Genomic DNA, 26,812 nt, shown 5'->3' on the forward strand with positions numbered 1-26,812 from the left:
ATTTCCTGGAGCCATTGCAACCACAGCAGGGCAAACTTGTGCTGGTCTGAATATCAAAGTCCATTGGCCTTCCAATGTCTCTTTTGCACTTTTATGCTAAGTGCTATTTGCTTTAGCCTCCAGCTTCAGAAGATTAGTAATACATCTTATATGTTTATAATGTGCATTTTGACAAATAGTTGTACTTACAGTGTTGGTTTTCATATTTTATTCGGATATGGGTGAACTTACTATTTTCTTTTTTGAAAATATATTTTTATTGACTTCGTGGAGAAAGGGAGAGGGACCAAGACATCAAAACATCAATAAGGAGAGAGATTTATTGTTTGACTGCCTCCTGCATGCCCCACACTTGAGATTGAGCCCAAAACCCAAGCATGTGCCCTGTTGGGGAATGGAACCTTGAGGTCAATGCTTAACCACTGAGCCATGCTGGCCGGGCTATTTTAATTAATACAGCTGAGTGAGTGTGGATGTGTTCATGTGTTCAACCTTCAAAGTTGTAGGTAACAGGATTGGAGTTGGTAATGCAGTGTAGTTATGTCAGTAGCAAACCCTTTTCCCAGTGGCCTTGAACTTTAAATAATGTGAACAGATTTCTCCATTGTTGATACATTTTTCTTGTTCTTATATCTACAGGGACATTATGATAGTCACAATAAATATGACGTAAGTGTTTTTGAGAGTTCAGCTAAACTATGTTCTGATGTCGCTGCCATGGCCTTTATGTTCTTTAACAAGGAACTTTGAAGTAACACCTCCCTCTTCCACAATTGTGTGCAGTACCTCAGGTCCTCTCCACCCACAGTGGGGCACCAGAGCAGGTCAGGCAGGAGTTGGCGGCAGATACTGGTCTGGGGATCCCAAAGTGAGGGTAGCTGGGGAGGGTACCCAGACACCACCTTGAGCACTAAGTGGCCTTGGTTCCCCAGTTTAGAGTCGCCAGGGGAGGAGAGTCTGAGCGGAGATATTGGGAAGTCTCCAGAGTTTTCTAAATATCTTTTTTGTTCATAAGTGATCTTAATTTTGGCAGCTACTTATGATGATCATAATACAATGGTCCTGACTTCAAAAATGAGTGGATTGATTTGCTGGTATTACTCAAAGAAGATTTTACCTTTGATCTGCCCGTATGCATTGCTAAAGGGCAAATGTGTATTCAAAGTGAATTAAAAGCGGGCAGGACCCGATCTCGGTGTTATTCTTCTAAATGTGATTCATCCCTGACTCCTACCGCTTACCATTAGGAAATGATGTGAGTATCCATTTGAAGTTAAAACTCACAAGTCTGGCAAAGTCTAAATGCAGGACATATCCCTGATGTTATTTTTAATTTTGTTAAATACCATTATTTATTTTTAGGGACAATGGACTCCTTTCTTCTGATTGGATTCAGAATATTACCCGATGGGGTCTGGGCCCAGGGTAGGTCTGCCTTAGGGCCCCTCCTCTAGCGGTTCTCAACCTGTGGGTCGAGACCCCTTTGGCGGTCGAACAACCCTTTCACCGGGGTCGCCTAAGACCATCCTGCATGTCAGATATTTACATTACGATTCATAACCGTAGCAACATTACAGGTATTAAGTAGCAACGAAAATAATTTTATGGTTTGGTCACAACATGAGGAACTGTATTTAAAGGGCCAGAAGGTTGAGAACTCTAAGGCTTAGAATGTGGGTTCTCAACTGTGTAGGAAAGATTTCACAACACCAGTCCAGGTGGCTTTTGAGAGTATGTTTATTAATGGGGCGAAACAGAGGGTTTAAGGTCGGAGAAGCAGGAGGAAAGAGTCAAGAAAATGGGGTACTCTCTCAGCTCCCCGTCATATCTGTGGGGCTCCTTTCCCCCATATTTCTCTACTTCTGTTGTTCTTGCCTTTGCAGTTTGTTTTCCTTTCCTTATTTCTTTCCTTTTTTCTTATTATAGTCAGTGTCAGCAGTTTCTGTATTTCCCTGTATCTTTTTTAAAAAATATATTTTATTGACTTTTTACAGAGAGGAAGGGAGAGGGATAGAGAGTGAGAAACATCGATCAGCTGCCTCCCGTCCCCCCCACCACCCCCCACTGGGGATGTGCCCGCAACCAAGGTACATGCCCTTGACCGGAATCAAACCTGGGACCCTTCAGTCCGCAGGCTGATGCTCTACTATCCACTGAACCAAATTGGCTAGGGCTCCCTCTCTCTTTTTAAATATATGTTTTACTGATTTCAGAATGGAAAGGACAGGGAGAGAGAGGTAGAAACATCAATGAGCAGAGAGAATCATTGATCAGCTGCCTCCTCCACACCCCTCACTGTGGATGGAGTCTGAAACCTGGAGTGTGCCCTGACCAGGAATGGAACCCTGCCCTCCTGGTTCAGAGGTCAACCCTCTACCTCTGAGCCACTCTGGCCGGGCTATATATTTCCTCTCATTTGTCCCAGAAACTTCTCTGCCTTCATTTTATGCAGCCTCCCCAAGGTCAGGAATTATTCCCACCTTTAATTAATGACTTTCAACTACTCAGAACATCTCTCTCGTGACAGATCCACCTGGGAAGGCAGCCGTGTCTAACATCCCTATTGGGATGGGGCTCTTTTGTCTGGAAGAAGGGAAATAGAATTTTTAGGTTCAAGTGGCTGCAGCATCAGCTCTTGATCAGGGGTAAGAAAATGCACATTATCCTGCTCAGAGTAACTCAGAAAGTTTTGAAAGATGAGTAAATAGTAAATAGGACAGACTTGCTCACTAGATTAGGATGGAAGACTTGGTAGTTAAATGTACTAGTAGCTTACAGAACACGAGAGGTACCCATGGATTGAAACTTGCAAAAATTAAAGTTTATTTGTGTCCATTTCCACATAATGATTTCTTTATTGATGTTTTTTTGGCAGTAATGTCACAGCAGGGGGGAACTGACCATCGGTGTGTCTCAGTCACCTGATGCCCATTGTTCAGTCCACCTGATGTTCACATGGCAGAGGTGCTCCTTTCACTGTAGAGTTAACAGTCTCCCTTTCTCAGGAAGAAGGGTGTAGTAGTGATTTAATGAAAGTTGTGTAAAGACCATCACTTCACAACTGAAAATATCCCTCTTCTTAGTTTGCATTTGCTTCAGAAAACGAAGGACTTACTTTTATTTCTTACAGATCATTGGCTTTTTCATGGGACCTATAAACAATCAGGCCTTGATTATTTAAATTTTCATTATATTCTACTAGAGGCCTGGTGCATGAAATTCTTGCACTGTTGGGGGGGGGGTGTCCCTCACCCCAGCCTGCATCCCCTGCAGGCCTGGTCGCCCCTAACTGCCTTCCCCTGAACACCTGGTCGCCCCCAACTGCCCTTCCCTGCAGGCCTGGTTGCCCCCAACTGCCCTCCTCTACGGGTCTGGTTGCCCCTAACTGCTCTCCCTTGGCAGCTATCCTGTGGTGGCCATCTTGTACAACATGGGGGCAGCCTTGTGTGAGGGCATGATGGTCAATTTGCATATTATCATTTTCTTACATAGTATACTCCCATCATGGACATACCCTAATCAGTTTTTGTATTTTCTAGACGGTTTCCAAGAGTGATATTTCTAATGTATGTTCAGTTTCATTAAATTTATACAACATAGCTTTCCACTAATGATACATAAAAATTTTCAAAGAGATATAATAGTAAGAAAAATTAGTTCCCATCGTTTGCTGTGGATCAGTGGTGTAGGGTTTGATTCCTGATCCAGAGCAAGTAGCTCCTGGGTAACTGCGGTAGGCAGCCAATCCATGTGTTTCTGTCTCTCTTTTACATTGATGTCTCTCTCTTTTCTATTTCTCTCCCTTTCTCTCTCTCTCCCTCCCTCTCCCCATTTCGTGCCTGTTCTTTCCTGACAAAAGTTAATGGAAAAAATCTGCCCAGGTGAGGATTTACAACCACAAAAAGGAAACAATAGGTTTAACTTGTTTTCTGTCCTTACCTTTCTCTCCTTATCTGTACTAATAAAACATGCTAATTAGACCGAATGTCCTCCCTGACAGCCTACCCCTAGCAAAGCCGCCACCTCTCCCTTCAGTTGGGGAGACAGGGAGGGGCTGAGAGAGCAGGCTGCCCCCCCTCCCCCCTCCTCACTGAGGGTTTAAGGATCCAAGCAAATCACAGGCAGAACGTTTCTGGTTTCAAACCCAACCTACCCGACTTTTGAATTCCCTGTAACTTCACTGTAAGAATGTGCTCCCGGCTTGTGAAGATCCTGGGAAAGACCCCTCCCTGGGACACCTGCAGCTGAAGGGCAGACCAGCCATAGCTCTAAGCACAGCCTCTGGGAGCTGGGAAACTTCTGTGTGAATTCCAGGTTCCTCCTCCCTCTTTATGCTTTTGCCACAGCTGCCATTTACTCGCTAGCACCCTAATAAAGGAACAGCCCCTCTATCTGGGGGGCCTTGTGCCATCAGCGGGCACCTGGCCCTTTCCTCCCTTTAAAGAAGTAAAATAAACGCCCTCCCTCTGCCCCTGTCTCTTCTCTCCCTTGTGAATCCTTTCGCAGCCGCGTCACCAGCCAAAACCTCGACAATGACGTGGGAAACTCCCCCAGGAAGGGCTGTCCCTGTGGGAGGAGGTGCGGGGACCCGGGGCTGCCCCCTCGCTCCTGCCCCGCCCGCCCTCCCTCTGTCCCTGCACAGGCCTGGCCGCCGGGCTCGGCCCCGCCCCCATCGCGGAGCCGCTCAGCTCAGGCTCTGGCCCCGCCCACCCCGCAGGGAGGCGCATGCGCAGTTTCTTGCAGACGCGGAAGCGGCCGTGGAGGGGAAGGTGGGGTTCCCCCTGAGGAGGGTGTTTGTCTTTAAAGCTGACGCTCCCCGTCCCCCTCCCCGCAGGGAAGGCTGAGGGCGCTGCCGGCGCTGAAGTCCTTGTTGGGGTCCCCGCCCCGGAGCCTCTCTCAGCGGTGAGTCCGCGTCCGGGAGGCTGCGCGGTGCGGGCGCCACGTTCCTTTGGGAGGAAACGGAGGCCCCGGCCCGGGGTCTCTCCGCCTGTGGCTGTGGCCACCGCCTGCCGCGCGGTTTTCCCGCTGAAACCCGTTCCCGGGGCCGCCGGTGCTCCCCGCGGGGCTGAGAGTCTGGGTCAGGGGGTTCCCGCCCTTTGCGCCCCTCCCCCCGCCCGGCGCTTTCCGCCCAAAGAGCCCGGATGGCTCCCGGCCTGGGGGTCTGCACCCCCTCCTAGGCCCACCCCCATTTAATAAGGGGTCTGCCTGTCCGGGGAGCACAGTGTCCATGGGGGGGCTCAGGGGGAGGACGCGGTGTCCCCTGAAGAGGCGATCTGCCCTCAGGGAGGGGCTTTGTGGGCGCAGAGGGGACTCTGGGTGCCTCTGGGGCACTGACGTGTGGTCGCTAGGGTGCTATTGTTGTGGGCGATCCTGACGGGAGTCAGAGGTGCGGGCTGCACTCTGTCCTGCTCCCACTGCTCCCCCCACCAGCGGTGCCATCGCTGCAGCTGAAGTGTGTTGATGCTCTTTGTGAACGGAGACACTGAGGCAAGCGTGGAGTGTAGGATGAAGTAGAGCAGAGGGCTACCTACCGCTCGCTCAGGCGTGTAGCAAAGCCCCCAAAGCTCTCATGGCTTTTATTCAGGGAGCACAGCAAATAACAATGGAGTACAGCAAGTGACAATGATTAACAAGCATGCTTATGAGATCATCTGAGCTAAGTTATACATTACACTATTAATTTCCTATGTTATACAAAGACCCTTTCCACCTGCAGCAGTGCACCCTCCCTTGAACTTTCCATGCCCTCATGGACTATTTATCACCTCAAGGACAGTTCTGCCTCTGAACAATAAATCTAGTTTGCAAGACTTTGTTCTGACGTGGCCCGCTTGCAGGCTCCCGCCTTTTCCTGGCTGAGCGTCCTCTTCTAGTTAACTTCATTCCGCTTGAGCGCTGCAGAAGTGCGCTGAACCTCCCTGGGTGCGGCTGAACCCGCCCTCCTAGCCCACCGGGCTGGTCCCCACCCTCTTCAGGACATTTGGAACTCTGCCCTGAGCAGGTACAGCTGGGAAACAGCCACTTAAAATTTAAAGAATGGCTCCACGTCCGAAGGTTTGACAGTTACACCCCCTTCGGCCCCCTAGCGCCCCCCTAACTCCCTGCCCGCTGCCGGAACACCTCTACAGGGCTGCTGGCCAGAGCCCGCCCCTCTGAGGCCTGTGGGACCCTCCTCAAAGCTTCCATAACTACAGTCCCAGGAAACAATCATGCCCTCCTCCCCTAATCAGCACCTGCTACCTTCCAGGGTATCCATGGGCAGTTGGGGGCATTCAGGCTGGAAGGGGGGTTGGGAGGGCAGGGGGGCGGGGGGAAGCTGGAGGTGAGCAGGCCAGAAGGGGTGGCACTTTCCAGGCAGGCAGGCAGGTAAGTGGTTAAGAGCCAGCGGTCCTGGATTGCGAGAGGGATGTCCAACTGCCACAGGGATCGAGCCTAAACTGGCAGACGGACATCCCCCAAGGGGTCCCAGATTGGTGAGGGTGCAGGCCAGACTGAGGGACACCCCCCCCCCAAACCCCCCTGCATGAATTTCATGCACCAGATCACTAGTTTTATAATACTTTGCTTCCAATTGCAACCTTTATTCACGCAGAGGTGAGAGACTTGTCTGTTGGTCATGGGTGCCCATTTCCTGGGATGGCAACGAGGAGGTGACCTGTGTCTGCCACCATCTGGTGCTTCTTTCAAGGAATATTAGAGCCTTAGGTTTGTTGCTGTGGTGTTTTGTGTTTGTGTGTGTTTCTTCCATAGATTTACTTTTTCTGTGTCTGACAATGTATTATTTAAAAACATCCTGAGATAAATCCTCTGTGTCTTCTCAGATCCCCTGAGGAGCTTTAAGAAATGCCCTCAGGGGCACTTTCCCCCATGGAGGTGGACAGCTGCTCTGGGTGGGGCATCCTTGGTGACTGAGGGCCTCCAGGTGATGGAAGGTGAGGACAGGGATTAACAGGAGGGGTGCAGGATGCCTTTGTCAGAGTGGGGAGCAGGCTTTGTTCGGGGGAGAAAAAGGGGGTGCTCTGTTTGGTTTGTGGGGTCAGGACAGCAGCTCACCTCATTTCTGTAGGAGTTTGTGGGTGTCTTTGGGAGGAGAGACACATGAAGACTCACAGTGTGGTCTCCATGTAGGGGCTCATTGTTCCTGACTCTCTCCTGTGACTAAGAACAGGAGGGGTGGCCTTTTCCTCATTTCCAGGTCCTTCTGACTGTGAGTGTGAGGGGAGCTGATTAAACGGCTGTGCTGACATCTTTGAAGGCATATCCTGTGACTCCTCAACATAGTGTCACCTGAGAAAACTTCCCCGACCCTGATCAGGACCAGGACCAAATGGCTGCTTCTCAGGTAAAACATGTGTCCTGGGTCACAGGCTATCTAACATCTGGTGATTTATTTGTCTACTTCTGATGAGAAGTAGAGAAATCCTCAAAGGGTATTGTTCTTATCTTTGCAGGTTGTTTTTCCTTATCTCATTACTTTTTTCAAGATATTTTTTTTTATTGCAGAGAAGAAGGAAGAGGGAGAGAGAGATAGAAACATCAATGATGAGAAAGCATCATTGATGGGCTACCTCCTGCTTGCCTCCCACTGAGGATGGAGCCTGCAACCCGGTCATGTGCCCTTGACCGGAATCGAAGCTGGGACCCTTCAATCTGAAGGCAGAAGCTCTATCCACTGAGGCAAACTGGCTAGGGCTCATTACTTTTTTTAAAATGTATTTTATTGGTTTTTCACAGAGAGGAAGGGATAGGGAGAGAGAATTAGAAACATCGATGAGAGAGAAACATCGATCAGCTGCCTCCTGCACACCACCTACTGGAGATGTGCCCGAAACCAAGGTACATGCCCTTGACTGGAATTGAACCCAGAACCCTGCAGTCCACAGGCCAATGCTCTATCCACTGAGCCAAACCGGTCAGGGCTACTTACTTTTGTGTTGTTCTTTTTTTATCATAGTCAATGTCAGCAGTTGTTATAGTTATCTTTCTCTTTTTTCCCCCTCTCTTTTGAAAAATATTTTTTTATTGAATTCAGAATTAGAATGAGAGGGAGAGAGAGGTAGGAATATCAATCAGGAGAGGGAATCATTGATCAGCTGCCTCCTGCAAACCCCCCACTGGGGATCCAGTCCGAAACCTGCAGTGCCATCGCTGCTGGATTCCTCATCAGGAATCCAGCCCTGCCCTTCTGGTTCATAGGTCTCCTCTACATGTCAGCCACACTATAATTCTCTCCTTTGTCCCAGAGCCTTCTCTGCATTCATTTCATGCAGACTCCCCAGGTCAGGAAGCATTCCTACCTTTAATTAGTGACTTTCAACTACTGAAAACATCCCTTTTGCAGCAGATCAAACTTGGAAGGCAGCCATGTCTAACATCCCTACTGGGATGGGTCAGAGGCTCTGGTATTAACAGGAGGGTTGCAGGATGCCTTTGTGAGAGTGGGGAGCAGGCTTTGTTCGGGGGAGGAAAGGGGGTGCTCTGAAGAAGGCAAGTGTAGGTGTTAGATTCAAGGGACTGCAGCATCAGCTCTAGATGAGAGGTAAGAAGATGCACATATGCCCTAGCTGGTTTGGCTCAATGGATAGATAGAGTGTTGGACTGCAAACTGGAAGGTCCCTGGTTCAGTTTTGGTCAAGGTTTGCAGGCTTGATCCCTAGTAAGGGACGTGCAGTAGGCAGCCGATCAATGATGCTCTCCTCATTGGTGTTTCTATGTCTCCCTCTCCCTTCCTCTTTGAAATCAATAAAAAATATACTAAAAAAAAAAAAAAAAAAGATGACGCACATCTTACTGCTCAGAATAGCTCAAAGGTCTGAAAGGAGAGTAAACAGAAGAGACTTGATCACTAGATTAGTATGAAGTACTTGCTATTTATTCTTTTTTTTAAAATATATATTTTATTGATTTTTCACAGAGAGAGGAATGGAGAGAGATAGAGAGCTAGAAACATCGATGAGAGAGAAACATCGATCAGCTGCCCCCTGCACATCTCCCACTGGGGATGTGCTCACAACCCAGGCACATGCACCCGACCAGAATCGAACCTGGGACCCTTCAGTCCGCAGGCCGACGCTCTATCCACTGAGCCAAACCGGTATTGGCTACTTGCTATTTGAATGTTCCATTAGCTTATAGAACATGAGGTACACGTGGATTGACATTTGCAAAAATTAATGTTTAATTGTAATCATTTCCACATAATTATTTCTTTTTTGATATATTTTTGCCAGTCATGTCAGCAGGGGTGACCTGTCCTTCCATGTGCCTCAGTCACCTGATGTTCACGTGGCCAAGGCCCTCCCCTCACTGTAGAGTTGATAGTCTCCCTTTCTCAGTAGGAAGCGTTTAGTAGGGATTTGTTGAGAGATAGGGCAAAGTCGATCACATGGCATCTGGAAGAGCCCCACTTCTTAGCTTCTGTTTGGTTTGGGAGATAGACATCCTACTTTTCTTTCCTACAGATCATTGGCTTTTGACATAGGAGCTTTAACCAATTAGGCCTTCTTCCTGTAAATATTCATTATATTTCCATACTCATGTCAGGGACATACTTTACATGACCACTTTTTGAATTTTCTGAAACGTTTAGAAGAATTATATTATTAACATACCTTCAGTTAAATTTCTATGATTGTAGCTCTCCACTAATGACACACAGATATTTTCCAGTAAATGAGTTTCTAAGAAACAATAGGTTTAATTTATTTTCTATCATTATTTGAATTCCTCGCCTTATTGTGTTTATAATACTCAACGTGTATTGTTCACAAATGGATCCATGAAACTTATGGAATCACAAAATAGTCTTGATTTCATTGACATGACAATTCTGTTTTCTATGGCTTTTATGTTGTACATAGTTCTCATATGTACATCTGTCTCTACATACAATGTTAACATTGTTTGAGCTTTTTTTTTTTTACTTGCTTAACCTGTCTTTATTCTTCTTCTCAGTTACAGAAAATTCTGTGAATATTTATGAGGTTTCTTTCTTTTCTTTCTTTTTTAGTTGTACTAGTAGGGATGACAGAGGAGAGGGAGAAGCAGAACTGAGAGTCAGCCAGCTGTGGGTAACAGGACAGACTATAGCAGGGACTGCAGAGGGGACACAGAAGTGGGAAGAGAAAGAACCAGGTGTGTACATAGATAGGAGCAATCAGAAAGACCATAGAGCAGTGGTTCCCAAACTTATTTGGCCTACCGCCCCCTTTCCAGAAAAAATATTACTCAGCGCCCCCTGGAAATTAATTTTTTTAAAATTTTAATAGCAATTAAACAGAAAGATATATGTATTAATGTTTCTACCTTTTTCGTAAAATATAGTAAAGAAAGGTGTAAATTAGAAACATTGAAGTTTGAAATTATGAAACTATTTATTGAACTCAGAATAGAAAGGTAATACAAAAAAAGTTAAAACAAATGCACCTGTGGCCATCACCGCCCCCCCCCCCCCATCACTGCAGCGCCCACCAGGGGGCGGTAGCGCCCACTTTGGGAATCACTGCCATAGAGAAAGGGCAACTGAAGGTGAAATAGGTTTCGGGAGTTTCATGGTGCAGGAGCAGGGACAGAATAGAGAAAAGGGGAAAAAGAGCAGAGAGATGGAGGGGGACACAGGAAAAGTCCAATCAGCATGGTTCAGTGGTTGAAGGTGGACCTATGGACCAGGAGGTAACAGTTTTATTCCTGGTCTTGTTTTTCGGCTTAGTCCCCACTGGGAGGCTTGCAGGAGACAGCCAATCAATGATTCTCTCTCATCATTGATGTTTCTATCCCTCCCCCCCTCTCCCTCCCATTCTGAAATCAATAAAAATAGATATTGTCACCTGAGAAAACAACCCAGACCCCGATCAGGACCAGGACCAAATGGCTGCTTTCCAGGTAAAGGATGGGTCTTGTGTCAGAGGCTATGTTTGCTTTTTCTTGAACATCTGTGTATATATTTCTCTTGCCCTTATTACACCTGTGTCCGCTCTGCTGCCCCTGTTACAGTCCTGTTCCCCACAGCTGGCTGATTCAGTGTTTCTTCTCCCTCTGTTCCATCATCCCTGAGCCCCCCTTTCTGTCCCTGCACTCGCTCCCCCAGTTCTTCTCCTCTGGACCAGGCTACCTATCTGAAGTGCCTCCCACTTCGTTGCCTGCACTTCTGTTCACCAGGGTGCCTCTCTCTTGTCAGCTCCACTTCCTGTCTCTGGGGCTCCTTCCTCTCCTCCATATTTCTCTACTTCTGATGTTCTTGCCGTTGCAGGTTGTTTTCCTTTCCTTAATTCTTTCCTTTTTTCTTAGGATAGTCAATGTCAACAGTTTGTATATTTCCCTCTCTCATTTTTAATATGTGTTTTTATTGGTTTCAGAATGGTAAGGAGAGGGAGAGACAGATAGAAACATCAATGAGAAAAGAGAATCCTTGATCAGCGGCCTACTGCACCCCCCCAACTGGGGATCCAGTCCGAAACCTGGAGTGTTCAGGAATGGAACCCTGCCCTCCTGGTTCGTAGGTCAACACTCTGCCTCTGAGCCTCACTGGCCAGGCTATACTTGTCTCCTTTGTCCCAGAGCCTTCTCTGCCTTCATTTTATGCAGCCTCCCCAAGGTCAGGAAGCATTCCCACCTTTAAATATATTTTTTTTTATTGATTTTTTACAGAGAGGAAGGGAGAGAGATAGAGAGTTAGAAACATCGATGAGAGAGAAACATCGATCAGCTGCCTCCTGCACATCTCCCACTGGGGATGTGCCCGCAACCCAGGTACATGCCCTTGACCGGAATCGAACCCGGGACCCTTCAGTCCGCAGGCCGACGCTCTATCCACTGAGCCAAACCGGTTTCGGCAGCATTCCCACCTTTAATTAACGACTTTCAACTACTCAGAACATCCCTTTTGTGACAGACCCACCTGGGAAGGCATCCATGTCTAACATCCCTATTGGGATGGGGTCAGAGCCTCTTGTGTCTTGAAGAGGGGAAAGGCAGGTTTTAGGTTCAAGTGGCTGCAGCATCAGCTCTTGATCAGGGGTGAGAAAATGCACATTTGACAGCTCAGAATTGCTCGGCAAGTTCTATAAGAAGAATAAATGGAAGAGACTTGCTCACTAGATTAGTACAAAAGACTTGATAGTTAAATGTACTATTAGCTTACAGAATGTGAGAGGTACCTATGGATTGACACTTGCAAAAATTAATGTTTATTTGTGATCATTTTCACATATTTATCTTGTAAAGCCGTATGCATTTGCGACTGGGGTTCATGATTTGGTAAAGGGGCCACGCACAAACAAATGCACTGACAAGAAATAGGAAGTTAGAAGGCATGGGGGCCAGGCAGAAACCTTTCTAGTGGAGAGGCTCTCTGCAGCTGAGGCGCTGTGGGCTTTTATTCAGTTTTAGAATACACATCTTGCCCTTAGCTGGGCAGGCAATCCAGTGGAAAGACTATCTTAAAGGTTAGTAAATATTTGTAAAGATTTACTTTGAGACTATTAGGTAAGGAAATTGCTTGAGCCATCATTAGCAGGACAGAACAATGGGTGCATAGCTTTAGCCCTTGCTAAAGCTCAAGATTATCAGCCTTCCAAGTTCCCTGTTGCACTTTCATATTTGTGTAGACAATGGATAGCTTCCAGCATATTTATTGATGTATTTTTGGAAGGAATGTCACAGCAGTGGTGACCTTTCCTTCCGTGTGCCTCAGTCACCTGATATCCATTATTGTCGCCGTCCACCTGATGATCACATGGCAGAGGTGCTCCCCTCACTGTGGAGTTAATAGTCTCCCTTTCTTAATAACAAGGGTATAGTAGGGAGTTAACGAAAGTTGTGCAAAGACCATCACTTCACATCTGGACATGTCCCTCTTCTTAGTTTGTGTTTGCTTTGGAAAATGGAGGACTTGCTTTTATTTCCTACAGATCATTGGCTTTTTCATGGGACCTTTAAACAATCAGGCCTTGATTCTTCAACTTTTCATTATATCCTTTGCTCACATCACAGACCCTACCTTATCATTTTTTGTATTTTCTAGAAAGTTTCCAAGAATGACATATTAATGTATGTTCAGTTTCATTAAATTTCTGACATAGCTCTCCACTAATGATATATAAAAATTTTGAAAGTAATGTATGAGTAAGAAAAATTAGTTCCCCCAGCCTGGGGTGGATCATGGGTTGAGGGTTTGATTCCTGGTCCAGGGGAAGTAGGTCCTTGGTACCTATGGTAGGCAATTGATCCATGTGTCACTTTCACATTGCTCACTCTCTCTCTCTCTCATTGCCTTTCGTGCCTCTACCTTCCTGCCTTCTACCCTCCAAAACTCAATGGAAAAAACCTCCCCATGTGAGTATTTACAACCACACAAAGGAAACAATAGGTCTAACTTGTTTTCTATCCTTATGTTTCTCTCCTTATTGTGTTTATAAAACATAAAGGAGATCAAACAAATACATTCATGAGATTTATGGAATCACTAAATCATCTTGGTTTCATAGTTGTAAAATGTGTGTCTCTGTTCCTAAACTGTTAACATTATGTCAGCTACTTTTTCTTTTTTTCCCCTCAAGTACATTTTTATGAATTTCAGATAGGAAGGGAGAGACAGAGAGAGATCGAAACATCAATGATGAGAGAGAATCATTGATTAGCTGCCTCTAGCAAAACCCACACTGGGGATCGAGCCCACAACTTGGTCGTGTGTCTAGACCAGATATCAAACCAGTGACTTCTTGGTGCATGGGTCAGCCCTCAACCACCGGGCCACACCAACTGGAGCAGGCAGGATAATCTTGTTGTAAGATTACTCATAGTAAATTTCCAACTAGGATTGTGATTCCTATGTGTCATATTCTATGAGAACTGTACTCTATGAACAAACCCTTTTAGTTCAAAGTTCTATATGAGTTTTTTCCTTTTTTGACTGTGTATTCAGAATTATGGCACATGATGCAGAAACATTGGCATCACAAGTAAAAATTGAGCTTGTTACCCCTGTGGAAACACAGGCCCCATCTCAGAACCTGGATCAGAATCTGTGTCTTGACAGAAGTTCCTTTCAATGTGTTCTGCTTCACAGTTTCGAAGATGTCCCTATACTTCCAACCCACCAAGTCATTTACAGTTGAGAAATATACACCACTGACACTGAAGGATGCAAACACAGCACTCAGAAATCCGTATGCCTGTGTCCTGGCCTTAATTTTATTTCATTTAAAATTTTTTTAAATATATTTGTATTTATTTCAGAGAGGAAGGGAGAGAGAGAGAGAAACATGAATGATGAGAGAGAATCATTACTTGCCTGCCTCCTGCACACCCCCTACTGGGGATGAAGCCTGCAACCCCGACATGTGTCCTTGACCGGTATCAAACCTGTGACTCTGCAGTCATTTTATCCACTCAGTGCAGTTCCTAGTGAGCAGGCCAAGAGTCTATCCATTGAGCCAGACCGGCTAGGAAGATGCCTTAATTTTAAAGTTTATTTTCCTCTAAGTAAAATCGGTACCGTGGGCTAGTGGACATGTGTCGTCCTCATTTGTCAGTGTTAGCAAACACATCAGAGAAGGTTATTAGGGCAAAGTGATCTTACTGGATGATTCAGGATATTCCCCTAGGACCCAACCACTTCTCCCTAAACACTGTTTTCATGTCGGGTGACATTATGAACTCTTCTGGTGACCTCTTGGTAAATGTGTCTTTTATTTCAGGGACCATTGACCTTCAGGGATGTGGCCATAGATTTCTCTCAGGAGGAGTGGGAATGCCTGGACGCAGCTCAACAGAAATTATACATGGATGTCATGTTGGAGAACTACAGCAACCTGGCTTCTCTGGGTGAGGATGGCTTCCTTCCCGAGTTCCTACTCCATCTCCAGGGTTTTGTTTCCTTTATTATTTTAACACTAGAGGACTGGTGCACGAAATTCTCTCGGGGGTAGGCTCCCTAGGCGTGGCCTCCCTGCCTCCTGTGCTCCTCCTTCTCTTGCTCCCTCGGCGCCTTGCTGCCGCTGGTCACCTGCCATGTTCCCCTGGTGGTCAGCACAGGTCCTAATGAACAACCGAACTCCCACTCTCCCAGTTGAATTCAGAAGTGGGCAATTTGCATATCAGCCTTTTTATATATATAGATAGATGTCTAGGGGCCTTCTGCTTTCTATAGTAGATTTTTGCTCTCAAGGAAAAATTGGGCCCTAGCTGGTTTGGCTTAGTGGATAGAGCACTGGCCTGCAGACTGAAAGGTCCCGAGTTCAATTTTGGTCAAGGGCCAATGCCAGGGTTGTGGGCTTGCTGCCCAATATGAGGTGTGAAGGAGTCAACTAATCAATGATTCTCTCACATCATTAATGTTTCTATCCCTCCCTGCCTCTCCCTTCCTCTCTAAAAGCAATAAACATATGTATATATTTTTAAAAAGGAACAAATTGGGCTTCTTTGGTGTAGAAAAGAAAGGCTTTGTGATGTATGTGAATTAGAAACTTAGTGTTTGCACACTTTACATGTCATCCACAGTGATTAAGATAGTATCAAAAATAATATTTTAGAAAATAATTTTCTAGAATATTCTAAGATTCTACCATGTCTTCTGGCCATTGAGCAACCAGGATTGGAAATGGGAAAGCCTTTATCTATCAAAATTCACACTGCATTTTCTTATATTTTTTAAGGTTTTCTTGATTTCAGGGAGGAAGGGAGAGTTAGAGAGAGAGAGAAACTTCAGCTGGTCGTTAATTGATTTTTTTGGTATGTGCCCGACCAGAGAGAAAACCTCTGACTTTGGTATATCGGTACAGTCATTTAAGCAACTGGCCTACTACCTGTGCAGGCAGATTGTATTCTTTTACGTAGTTCTCTCCATTTAGGTTTTTATTATGTCTTTTCATGGCTTGATGTATTATTTCTTTATAGTAGTGATCAAGACTTCCTTGTATTTCCTTCAGTGTATTTATCCATTCACTTGTTGACGGACCTCTTCATTGCTTTTAGTTTTTGTAAATTATGAATAAACAGCCCCTTGTAGGCTTTTATGTAGATAAAAGTGTTTTTATTTTTTAAATACACTTTACTGACCTTTTACAGAGAGGAAGGGAGAGGGATAGAGAGTTAGAAACATCGATGAGAGAGAAACATCGACCAGCTGCCTCCTGCACACCCCCTACTGGGGTCGTGCCCGCAACCAAGGCACATGCCCTTGACCGGAATCGAACCGGGACCCTTGAGTCCGCAGACCGATGCTCTATCCACTGAGCCAAACTGGCCAGAGCTGTAGATAAAAGTCTTAATTTTTGGTTTAATAGTGAGGAGCCCAATTAGTGGATCCCATGGCAAGTTTATATTTAATTTCATAAAAACCTCCAGACCATCTTCCCAAGGGGCTGTAGCATTTGACATTTTCACCAGCAGTGATTGGAGTTCCAATTGCTCCACATCACCAAGGCATTTGGTGGGGTCAGTGTTCTGGATTCTGACCCTTTCAATGGTGGTTGAGTGTTGCTTGCCTGCTACTTCTCATTGTTATAATGTGCATTTCCTTAGTGACATATGAGGTGCAGGATCTTCTGATTTTCTATGTGTATATATTTTTTAGTACTTATGTTAAGGTGTTTGGCCCCTTTCAGTCATGTTGGTTATTTTGTCAATGTTGAGTTTGAAGACTTCTTTCTCTGTTTTGCATAATTATCCTATACATGTTGACTACATATATATATATTGATTTCAGAGAAAAAGGGAGAGGGAAAGAGAGAAACCTCAATGATCAGAGCGAATCTTTGATCAGCTGCTTCCTGCACACCCACTACTTGAGATTGAGCCGGCAACTTGGGCATGTGCCCTGACCAGGATTCGAACCATGTCCTCCTGATTCTCAGGTTGATGCTCAACTGCTGAGCCATGCCAGTCAGGGTGTGTTAACTTTTACAAATATATTTTCTCAGCCTGTGGATTTTCGTTTTTCTGTTGTGGATACCATATTTATTGTTTTTTTCTTTAATGTTTGAGTTGATACATTGGGAGTTTCTGTTTTAATACAGTGGATTGAAATACAAGTATGGTTATGTATTTAACTCTCAGGAATGTGCAGTGTATAAAATAAATGTAGTTTTATTTTATATTCAACTAGAGGCCCAGTGCACGAATTCTTGTTCCTGTGGGGTCCCTCAGCCTTGCCTGCTATATCGAGCCGAAACCTTCTCTCCGAAACCTGCTCTCCAACATCCCTTGAGAGGTCCTGGGTTACGAAAGGGCGCAGGCCAGGCCGAGGGACCCCACCAGTTCATGATCAGGGCCTAGTAGAGATGCAGGAGTTTGGTCAGCTAGGGAGGGACTACAGGAGGGCTCCAGGGCATGTCTGGCCCGTCTTGCTCAGTCCCAATTGGCCGAACCCCAGCAGCAAGGTAACCTACCCCTCGGAGCGTCTGATCCCTGGTGTTCAGTGCACATCATAGCGAGTGGTTCAGCTGCCTTAGCATATAATTAGCGTAATGCTTTGATTGGTTGAACGGTCAACTGGTCGACTGGACACTTAGCATATTAGGCTTTTATTGTATATGATAACGTGTAAGTTATATTTGCAGCTATTGTGTCATTTCTGGAATAAAGATATAGTGAGTCATGTCTTGAAGATGAGTTGAGATATAAATTTTGTTTCCTTACATGTCATATATCAAATGAAGTCTTTTAATTTATTTTGAATGGTAGAGCATCATTATAAAAATAGTCCTTTTTTTCAGTCCCATATCTTCACTATTGCAAATAGTGCTGCAATGGATATATGGGTGGGTATATCTTTTTAAATTCGTGTTCTCTGTATAAATCCCCAGAAATGGAATTGCTGTGTAACCTGGTACTTGTTTGTAAATATTGGAAAATCCTCCATCATGTTTTGTTAGTGACGGCACCAATGTGTTTACAATCTTGCTGATGGTGCACTAATGTTCTCATTGCTCCATTTCGTTTGTAATACTTGTCGTTTTTTGATTTATGGATGATTGCCATCTTGTTAGGTGTTTGGTGGTATTTCATGGTGGTGTCCATTTACATTTCTTTGATGATGAATGATTTGAACATCATTTAATATGTCTATTGCGCAACTTTATGTCCTGTTTGGGAAATGTCTATTCAAGTCTTCTGCCCACTTCTAATCATATTATCTTTTTGGTGTTAAGTTGTGTGAGTTCCTTATATATTTTGGATCTTTAGCTTTTGAGGATGTAACATTGCTGGGTTTATGTTTTTGTTTATTTTGTGGTTCCTTTTGGTATGCCAAACTTATTCTTTTGTAGTCTCATTTATTTATTTCTTGGCTTCTTTGTTATGCTTCAGAAAAAATATCCAAACCAGTACTTTATTTTTTTAAAATATATTTTATTGATTTTTTACAGAGAGGAAGGGAGAGGGATAGAGAGTTAGAAACATCGATGAGAGAGAAACATTGATCAGCTGCCTCCTGCATACCCCCCACTGGGGATGTGCCCCACAACCAAGGTACATGCCCTTGACCGGAATTGAACGTGGGACCCTTCAGTCCGCAGGCCAACGCTCTATCCACTGAGCCAAACCGGTCAGGGCATGATTAATTTTTTATATACCTAGCTACTCCTTTCCACATTCCTGTCTTTATGGGATCCTCTTGGAGGTCGATTTATTAGTGTCAGGGATTTCTGAAGTTCTCTTCATATTTTTTTTTAAATATATTTTATTGGTTTTTTACAGAGAGGAAGGGAGAGAGATAGAGAGTTAGAAACATCGATGAGAGAAACATCAATCAGCTGCCTCCTGCACATCTCCCACTGGGGATGTGCCCGCAACCCAGGTACATGCCCTTGACCGGAATCGAACCTGGGACCTTTCAGTCCGCAGGCCGATGCTCTGTCCACTGAGCCAAACCGGTTTCGGCAGTTCTCTTCATATTTGCACATGTTTGTTGGCTTTTATTCATCAAAATGTTAATTAATTAACATTTTAATAATTTATGTACAAATTCTTTGATTATTTAATTTTTATTATTTTTTTCTTTTTTTAAAATATATTTTATTGATTTTTTTTACACTAAGCAACCTACAGGATTGTTTTTTTATTATTGATTTTTTTTTACAGAGAGGAAGGGAGAGGGATAGAGAGTTAGAAACATCGATGAGAGAGAAACATCGATCAGCTGCCTCCTGCACACTCCCTACTGGGGATGGTGCCTGCAACCAAGGTACATGCCCTTGACTGGAATCGAACCTGGGACCCTTTGGTCCACAGTCCGACACTCTATCCACTGAGCCAAACCGGTCAGGGCTTAATTTTTATTTTTAAAATATATCCTTATTGATTTCAGAGATATAGGGAGTGGGAGAGAAAGATAGAAACATCAGTAAACAGAGAGAATCATTGATCAGCTGCCTCCTGCATGATCGGTGATCAAGCCTTCAACCTAGGCCTGTGCCCTGATGTGGAACCAAACCGTGACCTCCTGGTTCATAGATCGAACCTCAACCACTGAGCCACCGCTTCCAGGCAAATTCTTTGATGTTTTAAGTTGAAAATGTCTTTCATTAATGACTCTACTGTATTTGTTAATTCTGGTATTATGTTTTGAAATATCCCCTTTCGGTGTGGTGTTTATAAAATATTCTCTCATTGTATTTTTATTTTGGATATATAATGTTTTGGTGATATTATATAGTTGTATTTTTCCCCCCTTATTGGCATTAACGTATTTATTTACCATTCTTTTTGAGATAATTAATATATTTGCATTAATGTAGTGCCAGTTTGATTACATTTATTCTGTTTTCCTGATGGTACACTTTTTCTTTTTCTTTGCAGTACTTGATATCTTTTGTTGAGATTCTGGAATTGTAAACAAGCAGGCTTTGGAACATGCTTTCTATAGGAGGAAACAAATAATAACCATCTGTGGCACAAATTCTACTTTCGGTCAATACTATTTTCAGGATCTGTATTCTTGGTTCGGTTGTCTGTTTAATTTCCCATTTGGAAATGTTTTCTGTGTCTTTTTCAGACCCACAGTATCTTTTCAGGCTTCATATATATCTGCAGAATCACAGTCTTTGTGGCGTTTGAACTATTTTTCATTGTTTCTTTGTAGCAGCTACCACAGGGTATTCACACTTTACTGCAATTCTGTTCAAACTCTGTGTCATGCACAAGAGACACATGTTCTTCAGGAGCCCTCAAAACAGGGAGATCATTGATCATACACTTTCTTCATCTTTCTCTCTCTCTCTCTCTCTCTCTAGTGAATAAACTGGGAGTGTTTTTATAATATTGCTACTGTGTGCCAGGGCGTTTGAGCAGGTATCATTGGCAAATGTAAGCAACTCTTTGATGTGAGTTTTCTTCATTGTACCTATCTTGAGCTTTGTTTAAATTCATCACTTGCTCTTGGAATCATCCAAAATGTCATTTGGTCAATACTTGTTGGTAACTTCAAGGTGCACTCATCTGATTGTCAAAACTAAAAATATGTTTTCTTTCAGCTACATCATCTAAAGATAACCAGGCCTTTATGCTAAAGCCCGGAGTACATGATTTATTCTCTGAAATAATACTGGTAAGATATAAAAGATGTTGCTTTGATAATGCACACTTAATGAAAGCCTTTGAATCTGAGAAAGAGTGTGATGAGAAGAGGTGAAGTGAATATAAATAGAACAAATCTGAAGCAGTTATCATAATAAAACTCTTGTTATAAAAGAAGTCAGGTGTATTATGCCTTTGGGAAATCTTCCAATTTAAAGTCAGTTACATTGGCAAATCAATGTGTTTCTGCACGTGAAAGTCAAAATCAACTTTTTACTGTTACGCATTCTTGGAAAGAGAATTTGGAAAAACTAGGAATTCACATAGTCTCTAGAATAAATAATTATTTGAATTGTTTAAAATGTAGAGTGGGATTAAACTTTCAATCATTTCTAAAATATATAGATTCATAATGTATCCATAAAATTAAAATGTGCTGAATTTGGCAATTTTTTATGATATTTTTTATTAAAAAATATGTCTTTATTGATTTCAGAGCGTAATGGAGAGAAAGAGGGAGAGGAAAACAACAATGATGAGAGAGAATCATTCATTGGCTGCCTCCTGCATGCCTCCCACTAAGGACCATTCTCACAGGCAGGCCCTGTCCCCTTACTGGGAATGGAATCATGATCTTGTTCATATGTCAAAGCTTAACCACTGAGGCATGATGGCTGGGCAGTTTGGCAATCTTTTAAACAAAGATTCATTCTTCCTCTGACAATTAATGTTTTGTATTTATTTTTTATCTATAATTTCAATAAATTAGGAAAGCTTTTCCTATACAACCATCATGGTTTAATGAGTATCACAGAATGGTTCTTATGGAACAAGCATTTTTCATAAAATTATAACTGTCAGTAAAGGTCTTTCTATCTCCCATTATCACCAGAGTACACATAATGGAGATAGCAGTTATCAATGGAATGAACATTGGAACAACTTTAAGCAAGAGTCATATCTTAATCATCGGACAAGTGAGCTTGCAGAGGACCGTTGTAAAAGTGGAAAAGTATTTGACCAAATGTCCAATCACAGTATACGTCAGGTTATTCCTATTGTGGAGAAGACACACAAAGGAAGTAAATGTATCCAGTCTTTTCAGCATTCTTCAAAATACCGTGAACAAGAGAATATACATGCTACGGAGGAGGCTTACAAATGGAATCCGTGTGGGAGAGTCTTCAGTCAAATATTCAATCTAAATAGATGCAAAAAAGTTCATAGTGGAGAAAAACCTTATACATGTAAAGATTCTGTTAAAACGTCTATTTGGCCTTCAGGTTGTACTCTAAATCAGACAATTCATACTGGAGCAAAGCCTTGCAAATGTAAATCATGTGGCAAAGCCTTTAAATATCATTCATCTCTTATTATACATAAGGCAAGATTTCACACTATAGCAACATTTTGCAAACTCAGGGAAAATGGAAAAGACTTTAGTCAGTCCTCAAGACATACCCAACATCGTACAAATAATAATCAAGAAAAGTCTTATAAATGTTCAGAATGTGGCAAAACCTTTAGTCGGCCCTCAAACCTTATTCTTCATCAAGGAATTCACACTAGAGAGAAACCTTATAAATATAGAGAATGTGTCAAAGCCTTTAACAGCCATACAGTTCTTACTAATCATCATAGTGTTCATACTGAAGGTAAGCCTTATAAATGTAGAGAATGTGGTAAAGCATTCCTCCACACCTCAAACATGTTTCGACATCGGAAAGTTCATACTGGAGAGAAGCCTTATAAATGTACAAAATGTGGCAAAGCATTCAGTGAATCCACAAACCTTAATCGACACCAGAGAATACATACTGGAGAGAAGCCTTATAAATGTACAGAATGTGGAAAAGCATTCAGTGAGTCTGCAAACCTTAACCGACATCTGAGAGTTCATACTGGAGAGAAGCCATATCAATGTAGAGAATGTGACAAAGCCTTTAGCCGGCCCTCAACCGTTACTATTCATCAGAGAATTCACACTGGAGAGAAACCTTATGAATGTAGAGAATGTGGCAAATCCTTTACCAGCCATGCAGGACTTACTAAACATCAAGGTGTTCATACTGAGGATAAACCTTATAAATGTAGAGAATGTGGTAAAGCATTCCTTCATGCCTCGAACATGATTCAGCATCAGAAAGTTCATACTGGAGAGAAACCATACAAATGTAGAGAATGTGGCAAAGCATTTAGTGATTCCTCCTCCCTGAATAAACATCACAGAGTTCATACTGGAGAGAAACCTTATAAATGTAGTGAATGTGGCAAAGCCTTTAGCACTTCCTCCTCCCTTAATAAACATCACAGAGTTCATACTGGAGAGAAGCCTTATAAATATAGAGAATCTGGCAAGGCCTTTAGGCAGTCCGAATCCCTTAGTTACCAGAGAGTTCATACTGGAGAAAAGCCTTATAAATGTAGAGAATGTGGCAAAGTATTTAGCCAGTCCTTCTGCCTTAATCGTCATCAGAGAGTTCATACTGGAGAGAAGCCTTATAAATGTAGAGAATGTGGCAAAGCCTTTAGATGTTCATACTCCCTTAATATACATCAGAGAGTTCATACTGGAGAGAAGCCTTATAAGTGTAGAGAATGTGGTAAAGCCTTCAGTGATTCCTCAAAACTTATTCGCCATCATAAAATTCACACTGGAGATAAGGCTTATAAATGTAGAGAATGTGGCAAAGCCTTTATCCGGTCCTCACACCTTACTTATCATCAGAGAGTTCACACTGGAGAGAAGCCTTATAAATGTAGAGAATGTGGCAAAGCCTTCAATGAGTCCAAAAGACTTAATATACATCAGAGAGTTCATACTGGAGAGAAGCCTTATAAATGTAGAGAATGTGGCAAAGCCTTTACATCTTCCTCTTCCCTTAATCTACATCAGAGAGTCCATACTGGAGAGAAGCCTTATAAATGTACAGAGTGTGGCAAAGCCTTTAGATGGTCCTCACAACTTACAAAGCATAAGAAAATTCATACTGGAGAGAAGCCACATAAATGAAGAGAATGTGGCACATCCATTGGCAGTTCCTCAAACCTTACTGCATATCAGAGAAGTCATACTGGAGAGGAGTCTTATAAATGTGAAAATGTAACAAAGCCTTTAATGAGTGTTCCTGCCTTATTGTACAGCAGAGTTCATACTTGAGAGAAGTATTACAGATATGAGGAGTGTCAAAAGCCCTTGACCAGCAGTGAGAAGTTATTGAATGTCAGAGAATTCTGACTACAAACAAGCCTTATGAATATGAAAAATGTAGTGAAGCCTTAAAAGTCATGCATGTATTACTGCACATGAGAGACTTCATACTGCAGAAGAAACCTTTCAAATGTAGAGCATGTGCAAGATCCTGTACTTTTGGAAGCTACCCACTGTCTTCACTATTAGAAAAGTGTAAACAAGGAGCCCGGAACATGGTTCAACCTTGAGCCCTGGCAAGGGACAGAGTTATGCACCGATTGTTTAGTCGAGACAATGGGGGCTCAAGCTATTTCCTGACCAAATAGTCTCAGAGTAAATCTTTACTAATATTTACTGACCTTTAAGATAGTCTGTCTGTTACCAGAATTGCCTGCCTGACCAAGGGATATATGTGTATCCAAAATTGAATAAAAGGTTGGCAAGGCCTGGTCACCAGTTTAAGTCCTTCCCCTTGTGTTGGACTTTCCTCCTGGCTCCCAATATTTCCAAATTATTACTTCTTGTCTCATCTCTGTCATTTTCGCGTGGCCCTTCTCCAGATCACGAACCCTGAAACCACACGGGACGTGGCTTGCACACTGTACCAAGAGGTCAAAATTTACTGGATATCAGAGACTTTTATAGTGCAGGAAATTCTTACACTGTAGAGAATTTGAGAAATCACCGGCTGGCTTCCCTCAGTGGTTTAGCTTGGATATATGAACCAGGAGGCCAGAGTGCAATTCGTGCTCAAGGCACAGGCCCTGATTGGTGGCTCAATTACAGTTGTGGGTCATTCAGGAGCCAGCCGATCAGTGATTCCCTCTCATCATTGATGTTTCTATAGTCCCAACAATTTTCCTTTCTGTGTTATAACAATGGCATCTAAACTTCTTTCTCCACATCAGCTCTTCAGGCCCCTGTAGCTTCTGTTCAGTACTTTGGAATTTTACTAATGATGTAACTAACATCAGAATTTGGCAAATATTTGCTTTACATTCAGGAAGCTCGCCATTGAATTTTTATGCTGGATTCTAAAGTTTTGAATATTATTAATTTTTGGACTATAATAAATTGGCTTCTGTGTACTTTATAACTGGAATGATTTCTCTTGTCTTGATTTTCATTGGAATCCTGAAGAAATTTCCAGTGTTACCTCATTAACTTTTTCCTTCGGGTAGAATCAACCAGTGTAAAACCAATTTTATTTTCAATTACTTGAATGTAGCTGAATGTTGGTCAGTCTAGAGGAACCCCAGAGTCCGTGGCAGATCTGCAGTTGAAGCATTTTATTATTTTGCATCAAAAATTATTTCGTATATTGACAGCATGACCACAGGTATGTTTATAGGCATTAGCTGTCCTTGCAGTGTTTTCCAAACCGTGACTGTAAATTCCAGGGACAGCAGGTAAACAGAGATGGAAATGAAAGCCCCACACTCGTTCCTTCTCCAGTGTACTGTTGTAAATTTGTATAAGCTGGTAATATCAGATGCTTTTCATGGGCCAACCCAAAGGATCACACAATAATTAAAGAAACTAGATACTGGATACTCTTCTGCTCTACTCCCTGACGTTCCCATGGAGCATTCATATGTATAAGAATCTCCCGATGCCAAAACCGCTTTGGCTCAGTAGATAGAGCGTCGGCCTGGGGACTGAAGGGTCCCGGGTTCGGTTCCGGTCAGGGGCGTGTGCCTGGGTTGCAGGCACATCCCCAGTGGGAGATGTGCAGGAGGTGGCTGATCAATGTTTCTCTCTCATCAATGTTTCTGGCTCTCTATCTCTCTCCCTCTCTGTAAAAAATGAATAAAATATATTAAAAAAAAAAAAAAAAGAATCTCCTGATATTTTGTCTCTAGGTCTCTATCTGGACCAGGGGCTTTATGGTTTTGTTCTGTTCGGGACAAACTATTGGATCTGGATCATTCATAGGAATTTGATGTCACCTAGACAATAGTTCCATTTTCTGCTACTGGAGTGAGGAATATCGTGGAGGTGTGTTAATATAAAATAAAAAAGATTTGTTTTTCACATGGTCATTGGGAAAATAGATGAAGCAGACATTGTTTCTAGGTTGAGAGGCCCTTCTGTCTTCATTTTGTCCAGAATGCATATCCTTCTACTTTGGGGTGAAAAGCTCTAAGTCCAAGATTTCAACATTTTTAATCTCATGGCGCAAATGAAGTAATTATTGAAATTTAGAGGTCTATCAAAGTATATATTTGGCAATCTGTCAAAAAAATGTCTTGCCGTAACCGGTTTGGCTCAGTGGATAGAGCATCGGCCTGCAGACCGAAAGGTCCCAGGTTCGATTCCGGTCAAGGGCATGTACCTTGGTTGCGGGCATATCCCCAGTAGGAGGTGTGCAGGAGGCGGCTGATCAATGTTTCTCTCTCAATATTTCTCTCTCATCGATGTTTCTAACTCTCTATCTCCCTCCCTTCCTCTCTGTAAAAAATCAATAAAATATATATTTAAAAAAAGTGTCTGGATTTAACTCATGCTCACCACACCACTATTACTGTGCAGGCCTTTGTCACATTTTATTTGACAATCTATGGGTAATATAGTCTGTGCTAGTGAGTAAATAGCCAGGTGTTCCTTGTTGTAGCACACCAGTTTGGCCAGTGTGACATTCCTTTTGATAATCTCTGCTATAAATTTATCCAATCCATCTTGTCTAATGAGTCATTTAAGACTAATTTTTCATTACTGACTTTTTTTTTTCTCCGGCAGATCTATCCAGTGATGTCAATGGGAAGTTAAAGTCCCCTTCTGGAACTGTATTAATTAATTTTAAAATGCCAGTAACTACATACCTATCAATAATCACTTATAATGTAAACGGGTTAACTGCTTCAACCAGAAAACACAGGGTAGCTGAAAGGATATGAGATCTATACCCATACTTACTTATGCTGTGTAAATGAGACCCATTTCACATCAGAAGACACCACGTGAAAGTAAAGGGTTGTGCCGAAACCGGTTTGGCTCAGTGGATAGAGCGTCGGCCTGTGGACTGAAAGGTCCCAGGTTCGATCCCGGTCAAGGGCATGTATCTGGGTTGCGGGCAAATCTCCAGTAGGAACTGTGCGTGAGGCA

General features: G+C 43.1%; 1 protein-coding gene and 1 pseudogene across 1 annotated transcript in view; both read left to right on the forward strand.

Moving 5' to 3' along the window:
* The window catches only part of LOC139000052 (zinc finger protein 91-like), a 45,114-nt pseudogene extending 20,305 nt beyond the window's left edge, over positions 1–24,809 (forward strand).
* LOC139000038 (zinc finger protein 93-like) overlaps positions 4,765–26,812 on the forward strand; it is a 162,604-nt gene continuing 140,556 nt past the window's right edge. The window contains exons 1-7 of the mRNA XM_070402307.1: positions 4,765–4,902; positions 6,593–6,705; positions 6,822–6,932; positions 7,196–7,342; positions 7,452–7,836; positions 14,697–14,823; positions 20,472–20,545. Of these exons, the coding sequence (XP_070258408.1) occupies positions 7,711–7,836; positions 14,697–14,823; positions 20,472–20,545 (327 nt within the window). The 5' untranslated portion in view covers positions 4,765–4,902; positions 6,593–6,705; positions 6,822–6,932; positions 7,196–7,342; positions 7,452–7,710. The remainder of the gene's footprint in view (positions 4,903–6,592; positions 6,706–6,821; positions 6,933–7,195; positions 7,343–7,451; positions 7,837–14,696; positions 14,824–20,471; positions 20,546–26,812) is intronic.

This window comes from Myotis yumanensis, unplaced genomic scaffold (genome assembly GCF_028538775.1).
Source record: "Myotis yumanensis isolate MYYU_CA2020_CCGP unplaced genomic scaffold, mMyoYum1.0.hap1 SCAF_23, whole genome shotgun sequence".
Classification (NCBI taxonomy): domain Eukaryota; kingdom Metazoa; phylum Chordata; class Mammalia; order Chiroptera; family Vespertilionidae; genus Myotis; species Myotis yumanensis.